Consider the following 27182-nt stretch of genomic DNA (forward strand, 5'->3'; position numbering starts at 1 on the left):
CAATTCAGTTCACCTGTTTCCGAAAGTCTGGCTCCTACCAATGTTATGGCTATGTCTATGTTAAGGCAGAGGGAGGTGAGATCAGAGGCCATGACATCCATCCAGCATTTTCAAGACCTTCCTCAAGGTCTTCGCCAACGAGCTTTTGTTGGATTAACCACATAAAGCTGGCGGGTTGGTAGGGACTCCAGCACATTGAGCAGATGGCCAAGCCACTTGAACCAGCATTGTCATTTGGGAAGATATTGGTTGCTGGTTGGTCCAGTGCCTCACATCCTTGTTCACAACATGATGGAACCACCATACGCCTTCAATATGCTGTTGCTATTTCACGTCAAAAGCATCCAGCTGGTGCATTTGCATCTCTGTAGTGGCTTCAGAGGTTTCAGAGCCATGCATATATATACACAGCTTTGAAACACTAACAGCTGAAAAACAAAAAAACTACTCCTCTCCATTATGCATTTATAGTGTATGCAAGCATGTCTTGGATGCAGCCACACACTCCTGGCCTGTTATCACATAGAACATCAGGGTTGGAAGAGACCTCAGGAGGTCATCCATTCCAACCCCCTGCTCAAAGCAGGACCAAGCCACAATTTTTGCCCCAGATCCCTAAATGGCCTCCTCAAGGATTGAACTCACAACTCTGGGTTTAGCAGGCCAATGCTCAAACCACTGAGGTATCCTTTCCCCTCCATCATACATGCTGTTCTTATGTGCAATAATATGTTACAGGATGCATAAGGAGACAACAGGTAAAAGATGTGTGATGTTTCACACATCGGAATCTGCAGAGCACAGCAGCTGGATATGCTAGACAGGGTTATGATCCCATCTAGCCAAGGAATTTAATCCATGGAAACACTGTGGGCCAGATTCTGCCACTCTTGCTCATGTTGAGTAATGCATTACTCCATGACTAGTCCCATTCATTTCTGTGGGATGACTCAGAGTAAAGTGCACCTCTGCCAACAGACCCCTTCACTTGTGGATTCCCACAAAAATCAATTCTCTCTCCAGTCCTACTCAACATTGACAGGCACCCCTCTAGGTGAACTGATCAGACAACGTGGACTCAAGTGCCAGCAATATGCAGATGACACACAGCTTTAGTTATCCTACACCACCTCGTCCCTGTGGGAGAGGACTCCAGAAAGAAAGCCTCAGTTGGCATGGTTGAACACTCAGTGAGGCCCCCCTCACAGGGGATCCAAAAATCCCTTCCTAATCTTGTCACTGGAAAAAAATATCTTCCAGTTTGTAGATGTAGAATGAATGATTATCCAGCTCAGCCCCAGCCCTGTGAGGATAAGCTTGTATGGACACCAGCTGCCCTTTTCCAGGTCGACAGATTGCATCACGCATAGCCCTCTTCCCTGGCCTACTGGATACGGGGACTTGGTCTGGTTCCCCACATCCCACCCCCAAGTGTCTTACAGGGTAAGAAAGTCTGAGAGAGAACATTAAGAAGAGACACAGAAAACCACTCAGGTGTAGAAATGTTCCATTTCATTTTATTCAGATGTTTACATCCAGTTTGTTGGCAGAACTCGCTACACGTGTGACACTTCAGCTTACATGTGTGAATCCCAAACATTCCCACAGTCCCTAGGATGAGGAAACTGGTCTTTACATTTTGAAGACTCATGCTTGAGACTCCACCTTTGTAGCCCACGAGCCCTGAGAATCTTGTCTCTCGAGCAGAGTTTCCATTAGGTTAGACAATTTCACTGCTGGAGCCGATACTGACTGCACGTGCTCGTGGACACTTACCCTTTGGGACTTGGGAGGTTCTGAGTGGGAGCACAGATACATTGCACTGATAGAGGGGAACATAGAACCTCACACCACCAGCAATAACAGCACAGAACGATCTGCCATCACCTCCTCATGCCTGGTGGAGACCACATTTATGCGGTCAACAATATGGAGCTTTTCTTCAGGAAGTGACAGCAGAAGGCTGCTTCCTCCGCTCTTGCCTCATTTTCAGAGCCAGCATTGCCCTTCGATACAAGTCTGAGAGAAAATAAAGACCCATCATTAATAACAAAGGAAAGATTGTAAATCTTGCTGCTGAGCAAGACAATAAGAACCAACCAACCAACCTCTTGGGGCAAAACTGATTACCAGCGTGCAGGACTCCTTTTCCTGGGCAGTATATTATGGGCCTAATTCAAAGCCCATTAGGTCAGAATTTCTGGGCTTGATGCTGAAGTTATGGGGTGAGGTTCTCTGGCCTGTGTTATGCAGGAAGACAGACTAGATGATCACAATGATCCCTTCTGGCCTTACAATCTATGTAGTCAATGGAAAGGCTCCCATTGACATTGATAAGCTTTGGATCAGGCCCTATGACAGCATGAGACTCCCCACCCCCCATAATGATAATGCTGAGCACAGACCTTGCTTGTTTCCCAGACAATGGAGCTTACCCTTAATTCATAACTCCCTATCCGCTCCTTTTTCCAGCCCTTTTCAAATAAAGAGGAGCAGCAGCAACTCCTCCTCTTTCCAGCAAGTGTTGCAGGATGGTATAGAAAAGGAGTTCATTCTGCATCAGTGGCTGGGGTAGCTTCCTGCTTGGCTCGCTGCCACCGCTCAACCACACATAAGCTAGCTCTGAAGAAAGGGTAGTTTTAAGTCCAGCGAGAAGATGACTAAAGGGGCCCTCTGTTCATCTAAGCAAAAACTGCCCATCTGAGCCAAAATAACCTCCAAAACCCAGTCTAATAACCTTAAAGATATTCTGCCATCCCTCATGTGGAAAGGCCAAACAGTATTAACAATCAACTTCAGCTAATGTATGCAAAAACATCTATATCATTCACCAGGTTTCAGAGTAACAGCCGTGTTAGTCTGTATTCGCAAAGAGAAAAGGAGTACTTGTGGCACCTTAGAGACTAACCAATTTATTTGAGCATGAGCTTTCGTGAGCTACAGCTCACTTCATCAGATGCATACCGTGGAAACTGCAGCAGACTTTATATATACACAGAGAATATGAAACAATACCTCCTCCCACCCCACTGTCCTGCTGGTAATAGCTTATCTAAAGTAATCTTCAGGTTAGGCCATTTCCAGCACAAATCCAGGTTTTCTCACCCTCCACCCCCCCACACAAATTCACTCTCCTGCTGGTGATAGCCCATCCAAAGTGACAACTCTTTACACAATGTGCATGATAATGAAGTTAGGCCATTTCCTGCACAAATCCAGGTTCTCTCACTCCCTCACCCCCATACACACACAAACTCACTCTCCTGCTGGTAATAGCTCATCCAAACTGACCACTCTCCAAGTTTAAATCCAAGTAATATCATTCACCAGCCATCATCATCAAAACAAGACACCTGCCTTCTCCTGGGGAGAAGTTCTCTGAGAGAATAGAGTCACCCACCCAGTGCAGACTTTTGAGATATAACTTTGGAAAATCAAATGAACTTTGATATCTGACAATCCCAGGACAGCAGTCCCAGCTAAAGGTCTGAAGTATTCCCCGCCTTTCTGGACAGGCTGTCCCCTATCCCCATTCCTTTTCAGCCTCACTCTCAAGCCCTCAAATCAGACTTCACCCCAAGGAATAGGGGGCATCTGTGATGGAACACACCGCTGCATTCACACCCGACACACTACTGTAATAATCTATGTACAAGGTATGCCTTGTAAGGCATCATTTGAAAACTCATAATTCACTGGTCAGTATTGTCCTGATAACATACATGTGGCAACACCGTATGTGAAGTTACAAGATTTCCCTGTTCCAAACCCCACAGCCCCGCCCAAGCAGAAGTCAGTAAACAGGTCTGTCCTAAACAAAGGAATGTGTGCTTGCCTTAATTTGCATTTAAGTAGTAAACAGAGTCATCAGGAAGGGAAGGAAAGGGAAAACAAAGAAAAACTCCAACAGGTGGGAAAAAAAACCCAGCAGGGAACATCCTTTTACATAGACTATTTCCTGGTTCTTAGCTGGAAATGTTTTTCAAGAGGGGGACTGAAATTATAAAATGAGGAGCAAACACCCCCAACGGACCCCCTTTCTCCATGCTCATCACATTCTCTGCACCTCAGAAGACAAAAGGAAACAGGGATTGGACTCTGGGGAGTGGCTCCTGACCTGAAGAGTTTGATCAGTAATCTTGCTGGAAGCATGTGGTGAGAAATTTTGCTAGAACCTAACACAGTTTGTTAAATTAGGCACTAGTAAGCATTTTATCTTTCTTGTACCCATTTCTGACTTTTATGCCTCATTACTTGTATTCACTTCAAATCTCTCTTTGTAGCTAATAAACTTGTTTTATTGTTTCATCCAATCCAGTGTGTTTAAATTGTCTAGGTAACTTCATTTATCATGATACACTGCTGTATATTATTTCCTTAAAAGGATAATGAACTTAATATTTGCGGACTGTCCCAGAGAGGGCTGGGCAGTACAAGATGTACATTTCTGGGGGAAAGTCCAAGACTGGGAGTGTGTTGGGGTCATCCTGTAGTATAACCAGGCTGTGAGAGCCAGGGTATGACTGGCAGGCAGCAGTTACACAATCACATCTGGGAGTGGCCTGTCTGCTGGTGGCTGGTTGTGAGCAGTCCAGGTTGGAGGCTACAGGAGCAAGGCACCCCAGGTTACAAGACAGGAATGACACAGCGACCCACTAGTCTGGATTATATGATGGTATGTCACAGTATCAGAGTTGCCTTGAACCATTGTATGTACTCAATACATACATATGTACTCTGGGCACATCTGGCTATCCCTTTTAAACCTTGGTTTCCAATACCCACCCAGATAACATCACTGGTCAGTCTGGGACCTTCCCAGGCTATAAGCTGTGCTGCAAAACAAATCAAACCAATGCTGCTCACAACTTCTTGCTGACTAAACATACCATTCCCAACCATTCCTCAGGCCAACAGCAAGTTGGGGGAAGATACTTCCCCATGGTCAGTTTGAAATCCACCAGTAACTGGACGCAATACGGGCCATAACATTTCACAAGCTTTCCTGATCCAAGAAACACAGATGATAGCAGATCGAACCCTTCCCACTCTTTGCAGGAACATGGACAGCAGATGTACAGCATCCCCTCCTGCATACACACTTCACCTGGGAAATACTGACCAAAGGTACCCGAGATGCCTTCGTTCTGTGGCTCCAGTGAGGACTCCTGGGACTTGATTTTATTTTTAATTTTCTTCTTTTTCTTCTTTGTGCTCTGCCCTGGATTAAATGAAGTTAAGTTAGATTTAACACTGGGACAAGGATTTTTTGTGGTCATTACACTAGCCGGGAAAACTTTGCCCAACAGCTTTCTGAGAACATCAGTATTTTCCTCCTCATTCTCACAGCAACACCTGCCAAGGATGGCAAAGATGTTCTGAAAAGTCTTCCCTTCCTTTCCCCCCTCCCATCCTCTCTGCCCCATGCAGCTAAACTTCAGTTAGGTGCTCTAAACTATCTACATTTCAGAACTCACTGTTTAGATCTGCAGTACCTGACATTTCTGTGTCCAGTTACAGAGAGAGTGGATTTATTAAGGCACCAGAGTTTTCTATGTTAAAAACCTAACTTATATTTCTATTACCACCTTTATTTCTATTGCCACTCCCTATCTTCAAGGGTTAGTAACGCACCTGAGGGAAATGTCCTGTAATACAAAGCAGGTGGTATTGGTTTCAGGCTTGTTTTTTAAATGCTCTTAACCAAAAAGACATTTGTGGGGTGGATCTACAAGCAAACTGTGCAGTGCATATGGAATGGGATGGTTAGGGTAACTATTTTTAAGAACAGATCAAGTTTTCTATGACCTTCCAGAGAAGTGGCACTCACATGACCCTGTAGCAGGATGTCTAACCATGCTGTGAAATGTCCTGTGGCTCAGGAAATCTGCTAACCCCTGATTATGCTTGAACTTGGACTTTCAGAAAGCCTTTGATAAGGTCCCTCACCAAAGGCAAAGCAAAGGAGCAAAGTAAGCAGTCATGGGATAAGTGGAAATGCCCTGTCATGGATCAGTAACTGGTTAAAAATAGGAAACAAAGGGTAGGAGTAAGCGGTCAGTTTTTACAGTGGAGAGATAAATGGAAGGATCCCCCAAGGATCTGTACGAGAACCAATGCTGTACAATATATTCATAAATGACCTGGAAAAAGGGATAAACAGTGAGGTGACAAAGTTTGCAGATGATACAAAATTATTATAGATAGTTAAGTCCAAAGGAGACTGCAAAGAGTTACAAAGGGATCTTACAAAACTGTGTGACTGCAAAAGAAAATGGCAGACACTCAATGTTGATAAATGCAAAGTAATGCACCTTGAAAAATGTAACACCAATGATACATACAAAATGATGGGGTCTACATTAGCTGTTACCACTCAAGAAAGAGATCATGGAGTCATCATGGATAGTTCTCAGAAACCATCCGCTCAAATATGAAGAGGCAGTCAAAAAAGGTAATGATGTTAGAAACCATTAGGAAAGGGATAAATAATAAGACAGTAAATATCATAATGCCACTGTAAAACTCCATGATACACGCACATCTTGAATATTGCACGTAGTTCTGGTTGTCCCATCTAAAAAAGATATATTAGAATTGGAAACAGTACAGAGAAGGGCAACAAAAATTATTAAGGATATGGAACAGCTTCCCTATGAGGAGAGGTTTAAAAAAACTTGGACTATTCAGCTTGGAAAAGAGACAACTAAGGGGGAGATGTTATAGAGGTCTATAAAATCATGATTGGTGGAGAAAGTGCACAAGGAAGTGTTATTTACCCCTTCACATAACACAGGCACTAGGAGTCACCAAATAAAATGAACAGGCAGCCGGTTTAAAACAAACAAAAGGAAGTCTTTCTTCACATAATGCACAGTCAACCTGTGGCACTCATTGCTAGGGGATGCTGTGAAGGCCAAAAGTACAACTAGATTCAAAAAATGAATTAGTTAAGTTCATGGAGGATAGGGCCATCAATGGCTATTAGCCAAGATGGTCAGGGACACAACCCCATGCTATGGGTGTCCCTAAACCCCAGACTGCTAGAAACGGACTGGATGACAGTGGATGGATCACTCAGTAAATTGCCCTGTTCTGTTCACTCGCTCTAAAGTATCTGGCATTGGCGGCTGTCGGACGACAGGTTACTGGGATAGCTGGACCATTGGTCTGAACACTTTTGTTCAACATCTTTATTAATGATCTGGGATGAATTGCACCCTCAGCAAGTTCGCAGATGACACATGGCTGTGGGGGGAGAGGTAGATACGCTGGGGGGTAGGGATAGGGTCCAGAGTGACCTAGACAAATTGGAGGATTGGGCCAAAAGAAATCTGATGAGGTTCAACAAGGACAAGTGCAAAGTCCTGCACTTAAGAAGGAAGAATCCCATGCACCGCTACAGGCTGGGGACCGACTGGCTAAGCACCAGTTCTGCAGAAAAGGACCTGGGGATTACAGTGGACAAGAAGCTGGATATGAGTCAGCAGTGTGCCCTTGTTGCCAAGAAGGCCAACGGCATATTGCCCTGTATTAGTAGGAGCATTACCAGCAGAGCGAGGGAAGTGATTATTCCCCTCTATTTGGCACTGGTGAGGCCACACCTGGAGCATTGTGTCCAGTTTTGGTCCCCCAACTACACAAGCGATGTGGACAAATTGGAGAGAGTCCAGCGGAGGGCAAAAAAATGATTAGGGGGCTGGGGCACATGATTTACAAGGAGAGGCTGAGGGAACTGGGGTTATTTAGTCTGCAGAAGAGAAGGGTGAGGGGGGATTTGATAGCAGCCTTCAATTACCTGAAGGGGCGTTCCAAAGAGGATGGAGCTCGGCTATTCTCAGTGGTGGCAGATGACAGAACAAGGAGCAATAGTCTCAAGTTGCAGTGCGGGAGGTCTAGGTTGGATATTAGGAAACACTATTTCACTAGGAGGGTAGTGAAGCACTGGGATGGGTTACCTAGGGTGGAGGTGGAATCTCCATCCTTAGAGGTTTTTAAGGCCCGGCTTGACAAAGCCCTGGCTGGGATGATTTAGTTGGGGATTGGTCCTGCTTTGAGCAGGGGATTGGACTAGATGACCTCCTGAGGTCTCTTCCAACCCTAATAGTCTATGATTCTATGGCCGTTCTTATGTTTTTATGCTTAGCATGTGGCATTCAGGGGGGTAACTAAATACTCACTAGAGAAGAATAAGCTCTGTAGAGTTTGTGTCACATGGACCAGACAGTGACAGGTTCATTGGCAGGTGGCCTACACCAAGGCACCCAATGCAGGTTGACTCGGAGGTTCAAGTTCCACAAAACCTGAGCAAGTTCCTTTGCTATGGCACTAAAACCTTATAGGGATCTGCTACCACCTGTTTTATATTAGTGGCTGCAGCACAAGTATTTCCCAATTCCATGGTGAGGGAATGGGGAACAGGTGCTTCTTGATACCACTGCAGGATTTGGGGGGCAGGCTTAGTAGAGAAGGTCACAAACCCCAGGAGAGGGCAGGAATCAGGCCACCATCACGACCCACCATCTGAAAACAACATGCTAGGTGAAATTCAGAGGGCCCCATGTGATGGGAACACCCTGGATGGACCTGCTCTGATTGTCTGCAGGTTGGTTATAAACTGGACCCATCCTGACCTGAGGTGGGTGTTGGGTTCCAGCTAAACTTTTCACACAGTTAGTGTTTACATGTGCAATATGTGCTGTTCCGATTCCCCTGAGTTGAAGTGGTGTCCATCATCTGTAGGTCTACAGTTTGGTTCAACAGCTCTCAGCATCCCCCACTAAATGAATTGTTCCAGCACCCCTGCTAGAGCCTTCTTTCAGTCTGATGCCTACTAATATTGTTACCTGCCGGGAGAGGAATTGTCCCCTGTGGGAGTGGTTTCTCCTGGCCAACTCTGTTGCTGTGGAGGAGCCCAACGGCAGCACTTGCTCTGTTCTCTCCTCCCCAAGCTTTCCCTTCCTCTTCATCAGCCACGTTCCCACACTGCACCAACCCTTTCTTCTTCATCTTCACTTTCTTTTTCCTTCTCTTGGGTACCCTTGGGCCTTCCTCCTTCTGTGCAGGGAAGAGGTGGGGGAAGTCCATTACCAGAGGTCAGTCCCTGTTTGGTGGGGATAGTAACAGGAACAGCAATATTAAGGGGTGAGGAATGAGTGGAGAGGCTGGTTACCTGTGGGAGGATGTTCTGGATGGGCTGTAGTGGTTTGTACTCCCCTATCTTGGCGCTTCCTTCCTGGGAACTCTCCCTTCTGGCCAGCAACTCCCTAGCGACAGGGAAGCACAGACAAATTAACAAATTCACCCCCCATCTCCCGCAGTATTTTTCCTCCCAGAGCCCTTAGCTGCAGTGTCCCCTGCTGCCTGGCTGTGGCAAGGAAGGGCACACTACCAGACAGCAGGAATTCAGAGACCAGAGCATGGATGCCTCTCAACTGCAGGCCTCAAGCAAAATCCTGTCCCCGGGATCTTGCCCCGTTGAGGAGCCCAGAGGCTCAGGTTCCCGGATGCTGATGGAGGCCCTTAACATTCTGTAGCATCCTCTCCAGCCAGCCATTCCATGAAGCCAGTCCCAGGCCTCTGCTGAGCATGTGACCAAGAGCTCCCTATATGCCTGAGGGTGCTTCTGTCACATCCCAGCAGGCATGCATCACTTCCCCTGCTCACGGACCTGCAGCAACCACACCTCATACACCAACTCTTGTTCCCTGAGGGCTTTTCAAGAGGCCCCATGTAGTTTAGTTGAAGGGGGGGCCTGCCCAAAGTTCTCTCCCCCAATCTGGTCCCAGGGAAGCACCTCACCCACCCCACTGTCACCATGCCAGCTAAAATGGCCACCTCTTTCATGCTCCCAGTTTTGAATATAGCCACCCCTCCCCCCATTGGTTTGTACACACAGGCCCAACTCTTGAGGCACCAGGGGAGATGCTGGCACAGCCCCTGCTGGGAGAGAGAGAATCATAGAATATCAGGGTTGGAAGGGACCTCAGGAGGTCATCTAGTCCAACCCCCTGCTCAAAGCAGGGCCAATCCCCAATTTTTGCCCCAGATCCCTAAATGGCCCCCTCAAGGATTGAACTCACAACCCTGGGTTTAGAAGGCCAATGCTCAAACCACTGAGCTATCCGCCCCCCCATCATCTCTGCTGAGAGGTGCGTGAGGAAGTTCACAGCTACTCCAGTATCACTAGGAATGGCATTAGTTACTGCGTATCGTGAGGACCCTCTTGGATGGGGGTAGTGCTATAATTACAGAGCTCCGTGGAGCACTTTTCGTTGTGGTGCAGTGTCATCCTGGAGCCTGATTCTGCTCCCATTTTCACTGGTGTAACTCCTTGGGCTTGGCTGGAGTTATTCCTGACTTACACCGGTGTAAGGGAGAGGAGAAGAGTGAGAAATGTGCTAGTTCGGGGTGGGGGGGCAGTCTTTGGCTTTGAAGAATGAATCCCCCTCTTCTAGGCTGGCTGTCTGCACTCAGATCCATAGATGTCAGACCAAGGGCAGGGCATGGCCCAGAACGTTAACTCTCCATAGAACAAACCTCTCCCTCCGTGTTTGGCTGCGGGTCCGTGCTGCTCTCCTGGGAGCCTCTTGCTCTCCGGGGGCTGGCTGGTCAGGGCTGTCTTGTTGCACCCGGGCACTCAGGACACTGTAGTTGATGGCAATGGTGTGCAGGAGCCAGCGGAGTCCCTGCAGAATGGTCCGGGACTGGCTTTTATGGAGACTTTTGGTTGCTGAAGATGGCTCCTGTGGGCAGAGAAAGCCCAAATCAGCATCTGCAGCAGCAGCAGCTTGACAGCAAAGCAGCGAGGAGGAAAAGTACCTGAACAACTGCAGAGAGCAGCTCACCGCAGGGAGAAGGCCAGCCACCCGGCTTCTACTATTGCAACCGGGGAAGTCCCCGTATGGCTCACTGGCACAGCAACTCACAAGAGTCCCCGATCAAGGTCAGCAGTAACATACAGGACACACATCTGATTGCCCAGTTAGGCTAAGGATTAAGGCAGCTCTAATGTCTGGCCATCAGGTTGCAGACCTGGGGCCATACTGTGGATTTCTGTATCTGAGACAGAATCACCTGATTGGCAAGTTGGGGGAAACACACTGAGTCCTTTGACGTGAGATGGCCTGGCTAGGAGAGGGGTAGCAGGAAATAGTGACCTGGTTGCAAAGCATGTGGAGAAGTTTCTTCTCTCCCACATAAGATCTAGACGTGCAGAGAGACTGACACCATCCCAGCATGCCAAGCCACTCACAGGCAGCATGGGGAATCCTGCTCCAAAACTGCCACAGGCTGCCACCAAGTAAACCAAAGGACAATCTCAGCTGTAGCAGTGTTTATATCCTCTGAGGACCTCTGGTCACTAGCTGATAACATGGTCACACACTTGAACAGGTCCAGTAGAGGGCACGGGGGACAGACACCTGCCTGTATATGACATTCCCCTTCCACCCAGTGGAATCCTAATCTTAACCTCACACTGAGCGGTCTGCTAGCTTCAAGACAGCCTGAGTGGTGTGGATTAGGGTTTGGGCCTTATTTTTATTAGGCTGTCATGGGCTCAGTGCCTCTTCAGGAGAATTAGGGCCTAACTGGCTCACAACGACCCTGTGGGCTACACCTGAGAGCAGGCAGGTGCTGCCCGTTTAGCTAATCAGCAATGGAGCAGCTGAGCTAGAACAGTGTAAAGGAAAAGTTCCGAGAAGGAAAGGAGAGAAAAAGAAGTGCTCACAAGCAAGGTGCTGCGGCTGCTGCAGGCTGGGAGGAGCCCACAGGAGGTAGAGCAGCTCTGGGTGGGGGCGACAGTGACAGCTGCAAGAGAACTATCAGGAGCCCTGGAGAAGGGAGACAGTGGTGGAGTTCCTGTCATTAGGCTCTGGGAAAAGAGCCGGCCTTGGCCTCCGGACCAGAGAGTCTACATGTAAACACTGGCTTCTGGGAAGGGAATAAGGAGAGAGAAGAAACCCCCAGGGAGCAGAGCAGACTCTCTCTTGGGCGAAGCCCTGAGTTAGGGCCTACAATGTTTAGAAGAAACTCTTGGGGAGCTGGTTGGTTTGACCCCTGTGAGAGGAGTTCTGGGACAGGGCTTGTAACTTGGAGACCCCAGAGGTAACCTGCCAGAGTCCCTGGGGAAGAGAGGCTGCATGGGGAATCCTGTTGGAGAGGAGGTAGATGTTAGTTTGGCCCAAGAGGGACCGAGGAATTACTACTTTGGATTTGTTAGAACTTTTGTTTGGACCTTTTTGTTGCCCCTGGAGGGTATGGACATTGACTTGGCTGGAGGGCTGAGCCACGCAAGACCTGGCAAGAGGCAGGCATCCAGCAGGAGGCACTGGGGATGAGGACCCCTTGCAGCATTGCGCTTTGACACAAGGGGATGCTACAGATGGTGAGTACACCCCCTTCCATAGGCCAAATGCTTCTCAGCCGCTCCCTGTTAAATACTGGTGATGGGACACTAGATACCGAATAAATAACGTCCTTTAATGTCCTCACCAATGCTGAGGTGGTGGCATAAAATGGGGAGAAATGTTTATAATTCCCAGGGAACCTTTGCTTATGTATCTCCCATACTCACAGCCCAGTTCCTGACTGCTGGGACTGATGCAGAGGTGCTCATGGGGCCACGCATCTTCCTCCCCTGGCACTCCCAGACGCCCTGGGAGTTGGTCCCATCGCTCCCCCTACTCAGCATAAGGCTCTGCATGAAGAGTCTCTCCAAAGATACTATGGCCAAAATTTTCAAAAGTGGCCACTGATTTTGTGTAGCAGGAGCCCAGCTTACACCCCCTTAGTATGGGGGTGCAAGTCAGTGGGAGCTACAGGTGCTCAGGCCCAAGGTGTCTCAAGTTGGGCTCCCAGAAAATGAGCCACCCCAAAAAAATCACTGGGCATTTTTGACAGTGCTGGCCTGCATGTTCCACATGCCCATGTTTTCTCCCCTCTACATAATTCCCTTTGACGCTGATGGCAAAAGACCCACAGCTTAATGCGTTCCCAGGAGCCGTGATTCCTGTATACGTATGAAAAGGAATGAGACGGCTTCACGGCTTCCAGTCTTCACAGCTGAGGATGTTAGGGAGATTGCCAAACCTGAGCCGTCTTTTGTAGGTGACAAATCTGAGGAACTGATTATCACTACAAAAGGTTTTTTTTCCTCTCCTGCTGGTAATAGATCTCCTTACCTGATCACTCTCATTACAGTGTGTATGGTAACACCCATTGTTTCATGTTCTCTGTGTATATAAAATCTCCCCACTGTATTTTCCACTGCATGCATCCAATGAAGTGAGCTGTAGCTCACGAAAGCTCATGCTCAAATAAATTTATTAATTTCTAAGGTGCCACAAGTACTCCTTTTCTTTTTGTGGATACAGACTAACACGGCTGCTACTCTGAAACTTAACAGTAACCAGTCACCGGGACCAGATGGCATTCACCCAAGAGTTCTGAAAGAACTCAAATGTGAAATTGAGGAACTATGGTTTATAACCTGTCCTTTAAATCAGCTACTGTACCCAATGACTGGAAGATAGCTAATGTAACACCAATATTTAAGAAGGGCTCTAGAGGTGATCCTGGCAATTACAGACCGGTAAGTCTAACGTCAGTACCGGGCAAATTAGTTGAAACAATAGTAAAGAATAAAATTGTCAGACACATAGAAGAACATAAATTGTTGCCCAAAAGTCAACATGGTTTCTGTAAACGGAGATCATGTCTTACTACTCTATTAGAGTGCTTTGAGGGGGTCAACAAACATGTGGACAAGGGGGATCCAGTGGACATAGTTTACTTAGATTTCCAGAAAGCCTTTGACAAGGTCCCTCACCAAAGGCTCCTATGTAAATTAAGTTGTCATGGGGTAAGAGGGAAGATCCTTTCATGGATTGAGAACTGGTTAAAAGACAGGGAACAAAGAGTAGGAATAAATGGTAAATTTTCAGAATGGAGAGGGGTAACTAGTGGTGTTCCCCAAAGGGAAGTCCTAGGACCAATCCTATTCAACCTATTCATAAATGATCTGGAAAAAGGGATAAACAGCGAGGTGGCAAAGTTTGCAGATGATACTAAACCACTCAAGATAGTTAAGACCAAAGCAGACTGTGAAGAACTTCACAAAACTAAGTGACTGGGCAACAAAATGGTAAATGAAATTTAATGTGGATAAATGTAAAGTAATGCACATTGGAAAAAATAACCCCAATTATACATACAATATAATGGGGGCTAATTTAGCTACAACTAATCAGGAGAAGGATCTTGGAGTCATCGTGGATAGTACTCTGAAGACATCCGTGCAGCGGCAGTCAAAAAAGCAAACGGGATGTTAGGAATTATCATCAAAAAAGGGATAGAGAATAAGATGGAGAATCTCTTATTGCCCTTATATAAATCCATGGTATGCCCACATCTTGAATACTGCGTACAGATGTGGTCTCCTCATCTCAAAAAAGATATACTGGCATTAGATTCAGAAAAGGGCAACTAAAATGATTAGGGGTTTGGAACGGGTCCCATATGAAGAGAGATTAAAGAGGCTAGGACTTTTCAGCTCGGAAAAGAGGAGACTAAGAGGGGATATGATAGAGGTATATAAAATCATGAGTGGTGTGAAGAAAGTGAATAAAGAAAAGTTATTTACTTGTTCCCATAATATAAGAACTAGGGGCCACCAAATGAAATTAATGGGTAGCAGGTTTAAAACAAATAAAAGGAAGTTCTTCTTCACTCAGCGTAAAGTCAACCTGTGGAACTCCTTGCCTGAGGAGGTTGTGAAGGCTAGGACTATAACAGGGTTTAAAAGAGAACTGGATAAATTCATGAAGGTTAAGTCCACTAATGGCTATTAGCCAGGATGGGTAAGGAAAGGTGTCCCTAGCCTTTGTTTGTCAGAGGGTGGAGATGGATGGCAGGAGAGAGATCACTAGATCATTACCTGTTAGGTTCACTCCCTCTGGGGCACCTGGCATTGGCCACTGTTGGTAGACAGGATACTGGGCTGGATGGACTTTTGGTCTGACCCAGTATGGTCATTCTTATGTTCTTATGAGACTGGTGAGAATGGTGTAAACTACATCAAGCTGGACAAGCCCTTCTCACACTTACGATGCGGCACAGTGACTTGTTTTCGTTCACAAGCTTCTCCAGGGACAGGCATTCGATCAGCTCACATGGGAGGAGGGCATCAACCTTGTCCTGTTTATTGGCCAGCCTGGGAGTAATAAGAAGGGACGAAAGAGAAAAAAGAATAAGACGTCACTGGCCAGCAGAGCTCCTACAGTAGCTCAATGTTATCCTTCTTCAGCCTCACTCCCGTGGGGAGGTGGAGCCAGGCTAGTGCTGTGGGGAGCTTGTCCAGGGTGGTTGGCATGATTTGGTAACCCTGCAGTTTGAGGTTTATTCAAAGGCAACATGGCAAATTCCAAAGACAGCCAGCGAGATTCACGTATGAGCTTGCGGGAGCTTGCAAGGGCCTGGTTCAGCCCAGACCACCACTCTGTGACCATCTGTCCCGAGCTCTGGGATGGGATCAAACAAACCCACCAAACTCAGCCACAGAAACTCAGACAAATCTGAGGCAGCAAGAAGCTTCACTTTGAGTTTGGCAGAGTCTGGCAAAAGCCCCCAAAAGTTTCCCTAGAAGTCTGGCAGGGTCAGGTTTTAGTTACACAAGCTTCTTATCTCTAGTGTGGAGGGGACCATGTGAAAGTTTGGGACCGCTGAAGCAGAGGGATGGAATCCACAGCCTCTGTCACATGGACAGGAGAACCCCCAACTGGCTCATGGTTCCGAATGAAGAACCGTGATTTGGGGTAGGCTTTGTTCATCCCTAACATTCACTTCACCCCAGGCCTGCTCCTGTTTGAGTTAATGGCAAAAATTACATTCACCTTAGTGGGATCAGGACTGGCCCCTTCACCTGAGCACTGGCCCCAGCCCTGAGCCTGGGCCCTCACCCTTTCCCTATAACCCGCTGTCCTGCTCTGCCACAGCCCCCTGCTTCACAGATTAACTGCCTTGTCCCATCCACCCCGGCAGTGCAGACACCATGCCAGTGGAACGCAAGGGACTGGTGGAGACACTGTGAGTTGGGACTGAGGGGCTCAGTGACAAGGGCCTATTAGTTCACATGTTGCCACCACCATTTCCAGAGTGGTTCAGGATGTGCTAAGCTGAGGGAATACAAAGCCACACTAAGCCACGGTTCCAAACTGATGTGAACAGAACCGTGTGGCTGGGCTTTTCTTTCTGCATCATGTCAGCCAGGCCCAGTTAAAACTCAGAGCACAGAGAGTCCTATGGGGAGCGTCCCATCACCTCAATGTTTGGCAGAGTCTCCCAGATAAGCTGCACCTGTCTCATTCCCGAAGATAACCCATCATGCTTCAGTAACTGCTGAGTCATGTTAAAAACTCAGACACCTTAACAAGACCCAATGGCAACCAACAAGACTGAGCAGATGGACTATCTGCTCTGTGTGGGAACCCAAGAACGCTCTCCCCTCTACTCTACTCTCTCTTCACCCAGTTTAGATTGACAGCTCCATGGAGCAAGGACCTTCTCCTTTAGCACCTGCAACGTGCCAGGCACATCTCTGTGCAACATAACTAATGATCATCACGAAGGCACCCGCAGCTCTACCCTGCAGAGGACACAAGAGAAGTGCGGTCTGCAGAACTACCCTACTTTCACTCCATGCTAGTCTCACCTGCACTGTGCTTCTTTCTAATCACCCCACCAGCCCTAATCCAAAGGGACAATCCTCTCTTAATTCAGCTTTCTCATTCGTTCCAATCCTGGGTTCCCCTCACCCATGCTGTTTCAGCACTGGGATCCCCAAATATTGCCTTTGAGGTCCCTGCCCGGATGTGCAGCAACCCCATTTACTGGAATGGCCAAGGAACACTTCAATGCAAGGGAAAGGCAGCCTTACAGTAACAGGGGCTTCCCTGAAATCCTAGGGTGAGCCAGAACACGGCCCAAGGTCCTCCTGGCCTCTTCCATCCGCAGCACATCGCTGGAGTCCAGAACAAAGATAATCCCATGAGTGTCACCGTAGTGATTACGCCATATGCCCCGCAACCTCTGCCCCCCGGACAGGTCGACAAGGGAGACTTCAAACCGGTCCACTCTGAGTTCAGTTTGGTTAGGCTTTGTTGTGGGGAGCACCTCACACGAGAGCACTGCAGAGAGAACAGCACCCACAGTAACACACACGCAGCCCCCAGACAAACACTGAACATTATTATTCCTTGTTCCCAGCTATGGTTTATAGCAAGGATCCCTTGTATTAGCATTAACCCCCTTCAGCTACATTCCTGTTCTCATTTAAGGGGATACACTGGCAATTCTGGGAAACGCCAGGATTACATTCCCTATGGACAGCTCCAGGGGGTTATTGCAGGACCTTAGTTAGCAGAGTGGTCCAGTGGTTAGGGTGCTAGCCTGGGACTCAGAGAACCCAGGTCCAATTCCTTACTCTGCCACAGATGGCTAGTGTGACCCAGGTGAGTCATTTAGTCCCTCTCTGCCTCCATTCCCCACCAGTAAAATGGGGATAATAGGATGGCCCTACCTCCCAGGAGTACTGAGAGGGTAACTGCATTACAGATTGGAACGTGCTCAGATAGCACAGTGATGGGGGCCAGATAAATACCGTAGGTAGGTTAATCCTAGGACTGTGTTCACTGTAGGCTGTGGCTGTTTCAGATCCAATTCCTGTCTTAAAGTAGGTGATTAAGTGGGTCTTGGTCAGCATCATGACTTTAGGCCACTGCAGCACAAACTCCTTGCTCTGTGACACCCCTGTTCACAGATCTATCCTAAATCCTGGCAGGTTTGGCGTGGGGGGAGAGGGGAATAGCCCCACCCTGTTTCCTATTGTGCAGTGGCAGGTTAGGTTAATCCTAGCAGTATATTTCTTAAAGCAATCATGACTCTGTTGATTGTTTTAGAGTAGCCAAATGGCTTGCGAGGAATCCCAGGGATTGAGGCCTGTCGATATCCCAGCCATATTTCCCACTGGCGATCTTATCCCCTAGGTTTAACCTGAGTGGCTACCCAGTACTACATTTCTGTTGCACCTGGCTGTCTAAATCCCAGTTCTGCAGAAGGGGCCATTGTATTCCAGACACTCTGCAAATCTAGATGCATCACGCTGTATGCCTGCATCCTGTGTAACAGCCTGATGCAGTGAATTCAGATCTCTGATGCTCAGCAGTGGCTTGGTCCTCACGTCCCACAGAGAGTGAGTGATATAGACTGTCCAAGTCTACATCCCCCTACGCTGGACTCGGACAAACAATGTCAGCTACATAAAGTTACCAAATAGACGTGAGAAAGTCAAACCCACCTACCAGAGCATAAAGACACAATTATGATCCAATTTTGACCTCACAGGATTATTACAATGCTGCCTCCTGCAGAGGATGGAGGGGAATAATTGGAAGCACGGAAAGATTTATCCCCTCAGCGATGGGGAGATTTGAAGTTATTTGCAAAGAACAATAAACTCTTTGCCTCTGGCATCATGTCAGCTCAGCTGAGACTCGGGGTGTGACTGCAGCACAGGTAGACACAGCAGCAAAGCTGAGGTACTGCAAGTGGCAGCCCGGGCTGTGCAGCCCTGCCCAAGACCCTGGTTATGTACACAAGTTGCTAGTCCACGCTGCTGCTCGTGGCTTCAGTGCTGGGTGTTATTGGAGCTAGCTAGATCAAAGCTAGCTCGGATACGTCAACACATCCGCTCTCGCCTCTGACAGCAGCATAGACATATCCCCAGACTCCAGCAGTAACTGGAGACAGCTGGCTCCTCACCTCTCTGTATCTCCATTATGAGGGAGGTTTTCCCTGTATTGTCCAGGCCAATGACAAGGAGGGTCACTTTCCTGATGAGGAAGAAAAACAAAGTTAGCCTGCACCGAGGAGATATTCTCCCCTCCAAGCAACGGGACTGTGGTCTCTGACTTGAAATGGTCATCACAGCCATCTTGTAAGCAATTATCCTAAGGGCTCATTGGGTCTAGTTCTCCCTGGTATAACTCCACTGAATTCATGGGGTTAGAGCAGGGAGGAAGCCGGCCCTTTGTGGACATAGAGTGGATAACTGAGGACAAGGGCAGGGTAAGAGAGTAACACAGAAAAGATACCCTTAGTCAAGGGGTGGACTGGACCAGCAGCTCAGCCCTGCTTTGGTGCTCCAGCTGGGGTGCTGGGTCAGGGCTGCACCACGTGGGTTGGCCCTTCTCCGGCGCTTTGGCGCGGGTGCAGGGTTGGGGGCTGTATCACGCGGCTCCCAGAAGCCACGGCGTGGCCCCGCTCCAGTTCCTATGCACTCCAATGGGAGCTGCAGGGGGATGCCTGAGGATGGAGCAGCGTGTAGAGCCGCCTGGCCGTGCCTCCACATAGGACCCAGAGAAGGGACATGCCACTGCTTCCAGGAGTCGCTTGAGGTAAGCGCCGCTCAGAGCCTGCACCCCCTGAGCCTCTCCCCACGCCCCAACCCCCTGCCCTGATCCCCTTCCCGCTCTCCAAATCCCTCAATCCCAACCTGGAGCACCCTCCTGCGCCCCAAACCTTTCATCCCCAGTCCCACCCCAGAGCACACACCTCCAGCTGGAACCTGCACCCCTTCCCACACCCCTGCCCCAGCTCTGATCCCCCTCCCACCCTCCGAACCCCTTGCTCCCAGCCCAGAGCACCCTCCTACACCCCAAACTCCTCATCCCCAGCCCCACCCCAGAGCCTGCACCCTCTCCCGCACCCCAACACCAATTTTGTGAGCATTCATGGCCCGCCATACAATTTCTATTCCCCAATGTGGCCCCTGGGCCAAAAAGTTTGCCCACCCCTGCCCTAGTCCATTCCCTAGGGGCCAGCCCAGGATTGTCCCCTTCAGCAGGGTTCTCTTGGCTTGGGTTCCTTCCCTGGAGCAAGGCCTCTTGCCACTACCTGGACAGAATCCTTTCCCAGAGCCAGGGGTTTGCCTCCTGCAGCTCTCCTCTGGGGACTCATGACAGCCTAAGGCTTCCTGCCACTGCCTGGGAGTTCCCTGTTCCTTGGCACACACCTGCCAGGCCTGCCCGCACTCTGCTGGAAGTTCCTGTCTCTAGCTAATGAGCCAGATAAAGGGTTACCAGAGCTCAGCTGAGGTGGTTTCTAATCAGCTGCCAACCAGCCACCTAGGAATGTAATTACTGCCAAGGGGTCTGGGTTGGCTTGTTCTCACTTACAGACCTGTCACAGGTACCTGGTCCCTGACTCCCTTGAAAGGGCCAATCCCTGTGACAGAGCCCCTCTCTCCTGGACCCTCCCCTTACATCAGTGCAGAGTCTCCATCCATCCTGAGAGAGTTGAAACAATGGCATTTATAGGAATGGGGGTAAGGACCGCCAGGGCTGTGCCCTGACAAAGTTCTGTCCCCACACATACATCACGCACAGCACCCTAGGCACAGGAATGCCTGTCAGATCCACTTATCCTCTTGTGCTGTAACCCCAAGATGCATCAATGCCACCTTGCCCCGTGATGCTGAGACCTGAGCCAACAGCCGCCTAAGCTGGGGAGCTTTATTCTTCTTTACCCATTGTCCCAACAGACAAGAAATTTCCCAAGATCTATGATGAACAAGCAATGACCTGGAGGGGGCTCAAAGGGACTCCCTGTTTTAGTTCTGCCACTAATTCTGAAGGAGGTTTGGGCGATTCTCCTGCCTCTGCTCAAGCTCACCCCTTCACTTGACACGGCTAATCCCCCCTGACAGAGATTACTTATCCTTGGGGCTCAAAGATCCTGTTGAGGAGCTCAGTGTTTTCCTTACTGACCCACTAGATAGTGCCAAATGACAGATATTTTCAAAAACATTCCTACGGGAAGGAGTCCCCAGCCCTCCCCATTCAATTATTGTATTAGGGACAAAGGCCTTCTTCTCCTGACCCTGCATCTTCTGCTGGCATCTGCACCTCTGCAAGGCTGCATAGAAACTGTTCCTGCTGATGTGTGAGAGGGAAACATTCTGATTTGGGAGCATTTTACATCCACTTTGCACAAGTGTAAATAACTAGATAAGGTGTAAGACAAAGGAGAATCCGGCCCAAAGAATTGTCCCTCTGCTGAGCAGTAGCATGTCTGGGGCCTTGTACATAGGCTTCCCCATGGAGGAGAAAGCAGTGATGTTGAGTTTGAGTATATTTTATGTGTAACTGGTTTTATTTACACCTATATGACAGCCCTGGAACAGAAGGGCTCATGAACAGCATGCAGGCAATCCCTTCTTTCAGCAATCTCAGCCCACTACCCAATTCCTAGTTCCCAGGGAGCAACTCTGCCTCAACAATTGCCTAGTTACATGAGGGTAGAGGGCAAAGCCTCCTGCTGCCTCCACAGCTCCCCTAAAGAACCTGCAACAACAAAACTAACTGACATCTCTTCAGAGGCTGAACATTTACTCACATTCTAAGAAAAAAAAAGGTGTAAGACTATGTGTAACCGTGCTACCTGGTGACCCCTGCTGTAGCAGTGTAGACATCTCTAGCAAAGTGCAGCTTCAAACCAGTTTGTTGGTCCAGTGGAGCTTTCTCCTTCCATGGCGAGGAGACGGATTTTGTTTACATGGGAAAAACAATGAATTGTATTCCTGGGGCTGGGGATACAGGGTTCATCGCAGGCTAAAGGGACACTTGTGGGACCCCTGAATTAAAATACTGGTGGCACATCATTGCATGAATTTTTTTTTAAAAGCAAGAATCCCAGAATTTCTAATACTATCACAAAATGCAGAATTCAGCTCTCATTAAAAGTAATGGGATGAAATTGAGCAAAGGCTGAATAGCAGAGAACATATGCCAGCACTGAGGTCTATTTCTTATGGGGTGCTAGTCCCCAGTGTAAATGGTGAAAACCTTATTGCTTGGTCATTTTAGCCTAAAACTAAACAATAGACTAGTCAGAAAAACTTCAACAGAACCATTTTCCATCAGAAGATTCAATTCCATCTAAATCGAAACGCTTCACGAAATCATGTCCTGTTCACCAAAATTTCATTTCAGAGAGGAAACAAAAAATGTTCCAACAAAGACAAAACATCCCTTTCTCTCATTTTCCAAACTAAACATTTTGATTTTACATTTTTAAATTACTTTGTTTAGAATTTTTTTTATTTTATATTATAAAATAAAGTCAAAATTGAAACATTTTGGATTTGGTTGAAATGAAACAGGTCAACCAACCCGGAATGAAAATTCTTCAGAATTTTCCTCTGTGGAGAATTTTAAAATTTTCAGGTTTGTTTCTATTTGAAACAACGCCAGATTTTGAAATCTTTTGTGAAATGGAATTTCTGTCTTCTGCAAGCATACCATAGGGAACATGCCAGTCCAGCTTAGGAGTGAGATAGGACCTTTAAATCTTTTCCCATCTGGTTTTCAATTTAATAACATTTTCTTTATAGATTTTAACATATTTTAACATTAACACTATTTTGATGGTTAAAGCAAAGAGCTTGGAAACACAACAATGCAGCATGCTCCCTCTCTGACAATACGGACAGTCCTATGGGCTGGAGAAATGGGGCTCTCTCCCAGGTACCAGGCATCCAAAAGAGTTTATTAAACAATCACACAAAGGGCCAGCATCAGGACAAAGTTCCTCAGAGTGCATGACACGATACAGATCCCTGTCCCAGACAAAGCAAAGGGTCAGACTTCCCACCCGCCCCATCCAGAGAAGTCACTGATTCATTTCTAATGCAAAGCTGTTGGTAGTTAACATGCAAAATGTCATGAGGCAACTGGGTGCTGGGGGATTACCTGATTGGTTCCTGTATTGCCTGCAGCCATGACCAGCAGTGGGAGAGGAGCTGGAACATACTCTGTAGAGAGGGGAGAGCCTCTCGCCTCTGTACCTAGGAATACCAGAGAAAGTGAACAGCAAGCCCTCCTTACTGCTGTGCCAGCCAGCACAGCAACCAAGGGAGGAGTCGTCACTGATACAAGGACGGAACCACCAGAGACTCCAGTTCTACTGTGCTGTGCTTCATCCTCCCAGCTATAGCAATGCTCATCTATCCAGAATGACCACCCATTGGGCTGTAGATAAGGCTTTATTGGGATTTCTCAGGATCCCTAGAACCTTCCGTCTCCTGCACACAAACAGGCCTGGGCTCCCCATCTCTTCTGGGAAGAGTCATGCTGGCCTGAAATTCCCCTTTTCACGTGTGGGGTAGCAGAGTCATGTTAGCCTCACTCTCCCTAAAATCTCCTGTTTCCAGCCATGTGTAAAAGGGTCAAAATGCCGCAAGAAATAGTCTGTAAGCTCTTTCAGGAAGGGATCATCTTTGTGTTGTGCGGTTGTACAGCTCCTGGTACTTGAGTGGACCGCCTAAGTGCTACTGCAATGTAAAAGTAATAAATAATTGGCCTGGTTTTGCAGGCCCAAGTGGTTCAGAGCAGCCTCCAAGCTTTGGGATGTTTCTCTGAACTGAACCACCAGCAGTTTGTCTATAGCCAGCCACCGCAAACTGGGTGTCCACCTCAGAAAACAGGATAGTCAATATTCTAAGCCAATTCTTCAGTTAATGGAAATCTGTGACTGGGTTTTTCTTAGGGTATGTCTACACTATGAAATTAGGTCGAATTTATAGTAGTCGATTTTTTAGACAGTGATTTTATACAGTTGATTGCGTGTGTCCCCACACTATGCACTAAGCGCCTTCCTCTTCAGCGTGGGGCACACGTCACTTTCTGGAGAATTCTCTGCACCTTGAAGTCTTTAAACCATGATTTGAGGACTTCAATAGCTCAGACATAGGTGAGAGGTTTATTGCAGGAGTAGGTGGGTGAGATTCAGTGGCCTGTATTGTGCAGGACATCAGACTAGAGGATCATAATGGTCCCTTAATATCTATGAATCTATGAATGATATCACTCTCCTGAGGATAACATAGAGAGAGAAAGAATGGATGTTGCTTGAATGCCAGCAAACACCTGGACCACATGCTGCCATGCTTTCTTATGCAAAGATTCCAGACTACGTGCTACTGGCCTGCTGTGGTAAAGTGTCCTACCATGGAGGACGCAATAAGGCTGCCCTCCCCAGAAACCTTTTGCAAAGACTTTGGGAGTACCTCCAGGACAGCTTCATTGAGGTGTCCCTGGAGGATTTCCGCCCCATCCCCACACACGTTAACAGACTTTTCCAGTAGCTGTACTGGGCGCGAATGCATCCCAAGTCTTCAGGGTAAATTAATCATTAAATACACTTGCTTTTAAACCGTGTATTATATTTACAAAGGTACCCTCACCAAAGCTGCCTTCTCCACCTTCAAGGTCTGGGAGCCCGGGTTGAGAGGGTATTGGCTCCAGGGTGATAAACAGTTCCTGGCTATCGGGGAGAACGGTTTCTCCGCTAGCTGGGTGCGTGCTATCTTCCTAGTCCCCAAAATCCTCATCCCTGTTGCATGAGACTCCCCCCTTGCAGGAGTCCACGTACAGGGGTGGGGCAACTGTAGGGGCACCCCCTAGAATTGCATGCAGCTCATCATAAAAGCGGCATGTCTGGGGCTCTGACCCTGAGCGGGTGTTTGCCTTTTGGTAGGCTTGCCTAAGCTCCTTAAGTTTCATGTGGCACTGCTGCAGGTCCCTGTGATAGCCTCTGTCCTTCATGCCCTTGGAGATTTTTTCAAATATTTTGGCATTTCGTCTTTTGGAACAGAGTTCTGATAGCACAAATTCGTCTCCCCATACAGCGATCAGATCCAGTACCTCCCGTTCGGTCCATGCTGGAGCTCTTTTGTGATTCTGGGACTCCATGGTCACCTGTGCTGATGAGCTCGCCACACTGGCCAGACAGGAAATGAAATTCAAAAGTTCGCAGGGCTTTTCCTGTCTGCCTGGCCAGTGCATCTGCTGTCCAGAGCGGTCACAATGGAGCACTGTGGGATAGCTCCTGGAGGCCAATACCGTTGAATTGTGTCCACGTGAACCCAAATTTGACCTCGAGATGTCGATTTCAGCACTAATCCCTAGTCGGGGAGGAGTAGAGAAATCGATTTTCAGAGCCCATTAAGTCGATAAAAATGGCTTTGTTATGTGGATGGGTGCAGGGTTAAATCCATCTATCGCTGCTAAATTTGACCTAAACTCGTAGTGTAAACCAGGGCTATGATGCTATCCTCTCCTGCTGTCCTTACCATTCTGCCCTCTAAGCACAGGGCCAGATTCTCAGCTGATGTTAATCAGCATAACCACACCAAAGTCAATCACTGATTTCCACCAGTTTAAGAGCTGACCTGACTGGATGCTGGGAGAAGCAGGGAAGTCTGGAGAATGGGGAGAGGAAAGGGCAAGAGGGAAGGGTAACATCTAAGAAAGTCAAAATTAAACTCCTGCTCTATTGCAGAATTTTAAGTAAGATGTCCTGTGAACACAGAATAACCAGATACTGATGTCCTGTGAGCAGAGAATAACCAGAACTAGCTGCAAGTCTCTTTGTACAGTGCCTAGCACAATAGGGTCCTGCCCAATGAGTCGGGTTTCTAGGTGCTTTCACAATACAAATAATACAGACATTTCTTAATAATGATATTAACTATAATTTCTATTATATTAAATAGTTACTATAATAGTAACAGTAACAACAACTCCACTGCAGCTTTGTGTGTCATTATTTTTCTTTCCTAACAAACAGCAGCTTTGTGTGTCATTATTTTTCTTTCCTAACAAACAGCAGCTTTGTGTGTCATTATTTTTCTTTCCTAACAAAGAGCAGCTGATCAGACATTCCTCATTGGAGATGGCAAGCAGCACAAGTGAAGCAAAGCCACGCCCCCCCAACCCCACTCCCTGTGACGCAGAGTAATTCCCATCACCGAACGGAGTGACCTGCTGATAAGAAGCCTCAGCCACCAGATTCTAGCACCCTCAGACACCCCGAATACACCTCACTCCACCAAGATTACTAGGTGTATTCAGGGAGAACGGTACTACTTGGTGTAAGGACATTGAAATCTGCTCCTGGGTCCCTATGAGGATGCAGAGAAAGTCAAAGGAACCTTGTTTTGGGGGGGAGAAATAATAGCTGACTTTTCCCCCTCCCCTCAAGCGATGGATCTAGGGATTTTTGAGGACAGACAGATGTAACCATTCCCCAACAACCCCTCAGTCACAATACTTCTACCTCTGACACAATGCTTCCCTAAACAACTTCCAGTTCTTATATGTAGAACCATCCCTGGCTGCTGAAGTCAAATGCCACCATCTTTCCCTGAACTTTCTTTTAATGCCCAAAGAATTACTACAAACTCCCAGCACAGCCACCCAGTCCTGAAGAGAAAAAACACCCCTCCCAGCAGCACCCTGAGAATCCATGTAATATTCCTGAGCTAAGAATTCCTCAGAATTGAGCCCCAATTCCAGCCAGGAGACAAGACCATCTCATGTTAAAGGAGTGCATGTCAGAGTCTCTCACCAGTTAGCCTCTGCTGTCCGGCTGCTGGTCACACTCTCCTCCTTCCTGCAGCATTCAACTAAATCTAATCTGGATTTAAACTAGTCACTACGTGTAGCCTTCTTAATCTCAGGATGGGTTCAGACCGGGCTGTCTGTGCATTATGGGAAATGTAGTTCTGAAGGCTTTGCCTCTCCCATTGCATTTTACAAGGCTGGAGGGAGAGTTGCTTTATCCACAAGGCCATGTGTATGACCACTGAATAAAGCAACAATCAGGTCCATCTCTGTTTTTAAATGGCTTGGAGAAATGGAGAACTCGGATTGGCCACCACAGTTTTCCAACAAAGATAGTATCTGCTGTAACAGATCACCCCACAGATCACTCATTGGCCTAATCTCCCAATTACTATTCATACCCTGTAGCACCTGCAAAGAGCAACAGCCATTCACTGCTCATGTGGCATCCTTTCTTGGGGAGAGATGCCTTTGCTGCTCCCCCACTTTTTAAACATAAGTTATAACTGACTCTTGTGAATCCACTAGTATTTGCTTTTATTTAATACCTTTATAAGGCACCTACTGGGCAACATCTGAACTCTGTATGATAAAGTCAGACATATTACTCAACTCAGATCTACCAGCTCGAATAGACCACCAGCCAGAAGCAAAGGACCCAGGACAGGGGAAAACCCAGGAGCCCACAGGCAAATGCAAGGAAACAGTTCCCAAGTGATA

At 47.6% G+C, this 27182-nt stretch overlaps 1 protein-coding gene across 2 annotated transcripts; it reads right to left on the bottom strand.

Moving 5' to 3' along the window:
* Positions 1–1551: 1551 nt before the first annotated feature.
* Positions 1552–26525, bottom strand: ARL13A (ARF like GTPase 13A). 2 transcript variants are annotated; one of them, XM_077825917.1, is made up of 10 exons: positions 26467–26525; positions 22809–22903; positions 18820–18890; positions 16937–17186; positions 15109–15214; positions 10540–10745; positions 9173–9266; positions 8847–9057; positions 5123–5221; positions 1552–2019 (listed from the first exon to the last, which is right to left on the bottom strand). In XM_077825917.1, exons 2-10 carry the CDS (start codon positions 22865–22867, stop codon positions 1943–1945), a joined length of 1173 nt encoding a protein of 390 aa, XP_077682043.1. In that variant the 5' UTR covers positions 22868–22903; positions 26467–26525; the 3' UTR covers positions 1552–1942. The 2 variants fall into 2 exon arrangements, with proteins under 2 accessions (XP_077682043.1, XP_077682044.1); XM_077825918.1 differs by lacking the exon at positions 16937–17186.
* Between the last annotated feature and the right edge of the window lie 657 nt (positions 26526–27182).

The sequence above is a fragment of the Eretmochelys imbricata genome, chromosome 9 (assembly GCF_965152235.1).
Source record: "Eretmochelys imbricata isolate rEreImb1 chromosome 9, rEreImb1.hap1, whole genome shotgun sequence".
Lineage (NCBI taxonomy): Eukaryota > Metazoa > Chordata > Testudines > Cheloniidae > Eretmochelys > Eretmochelys imbricata.

What these genes read in the sequence shown, in the direction of transcription:
- ARL13A (XM_077825917.1), bottom strand. Translation starts at nt 22,867, where the DNA reads ATGTTCCAGCTCCTCTCCCACTGCTGGTCATGGCTGCAGGCAATACAG. An exon ending in ACAAGTCACTGTGCCGCATC is followed by an intron (nt 10,746 to 15,108) that starts GTAAGTGTGAGA and finishes CTCTGCCCACAG; the next exon opens with GAGCCATCTTCAGCAACCAA. An exon ending in TCCAGAACATCCTCCCACAG is followed by an intron (nt 9,058 to 9,172) that starts GTAACCAGCCTC and finishes TTCCCTGCACAG; the next exon opens with AAGGAGGAAGGCCCAAGGGT.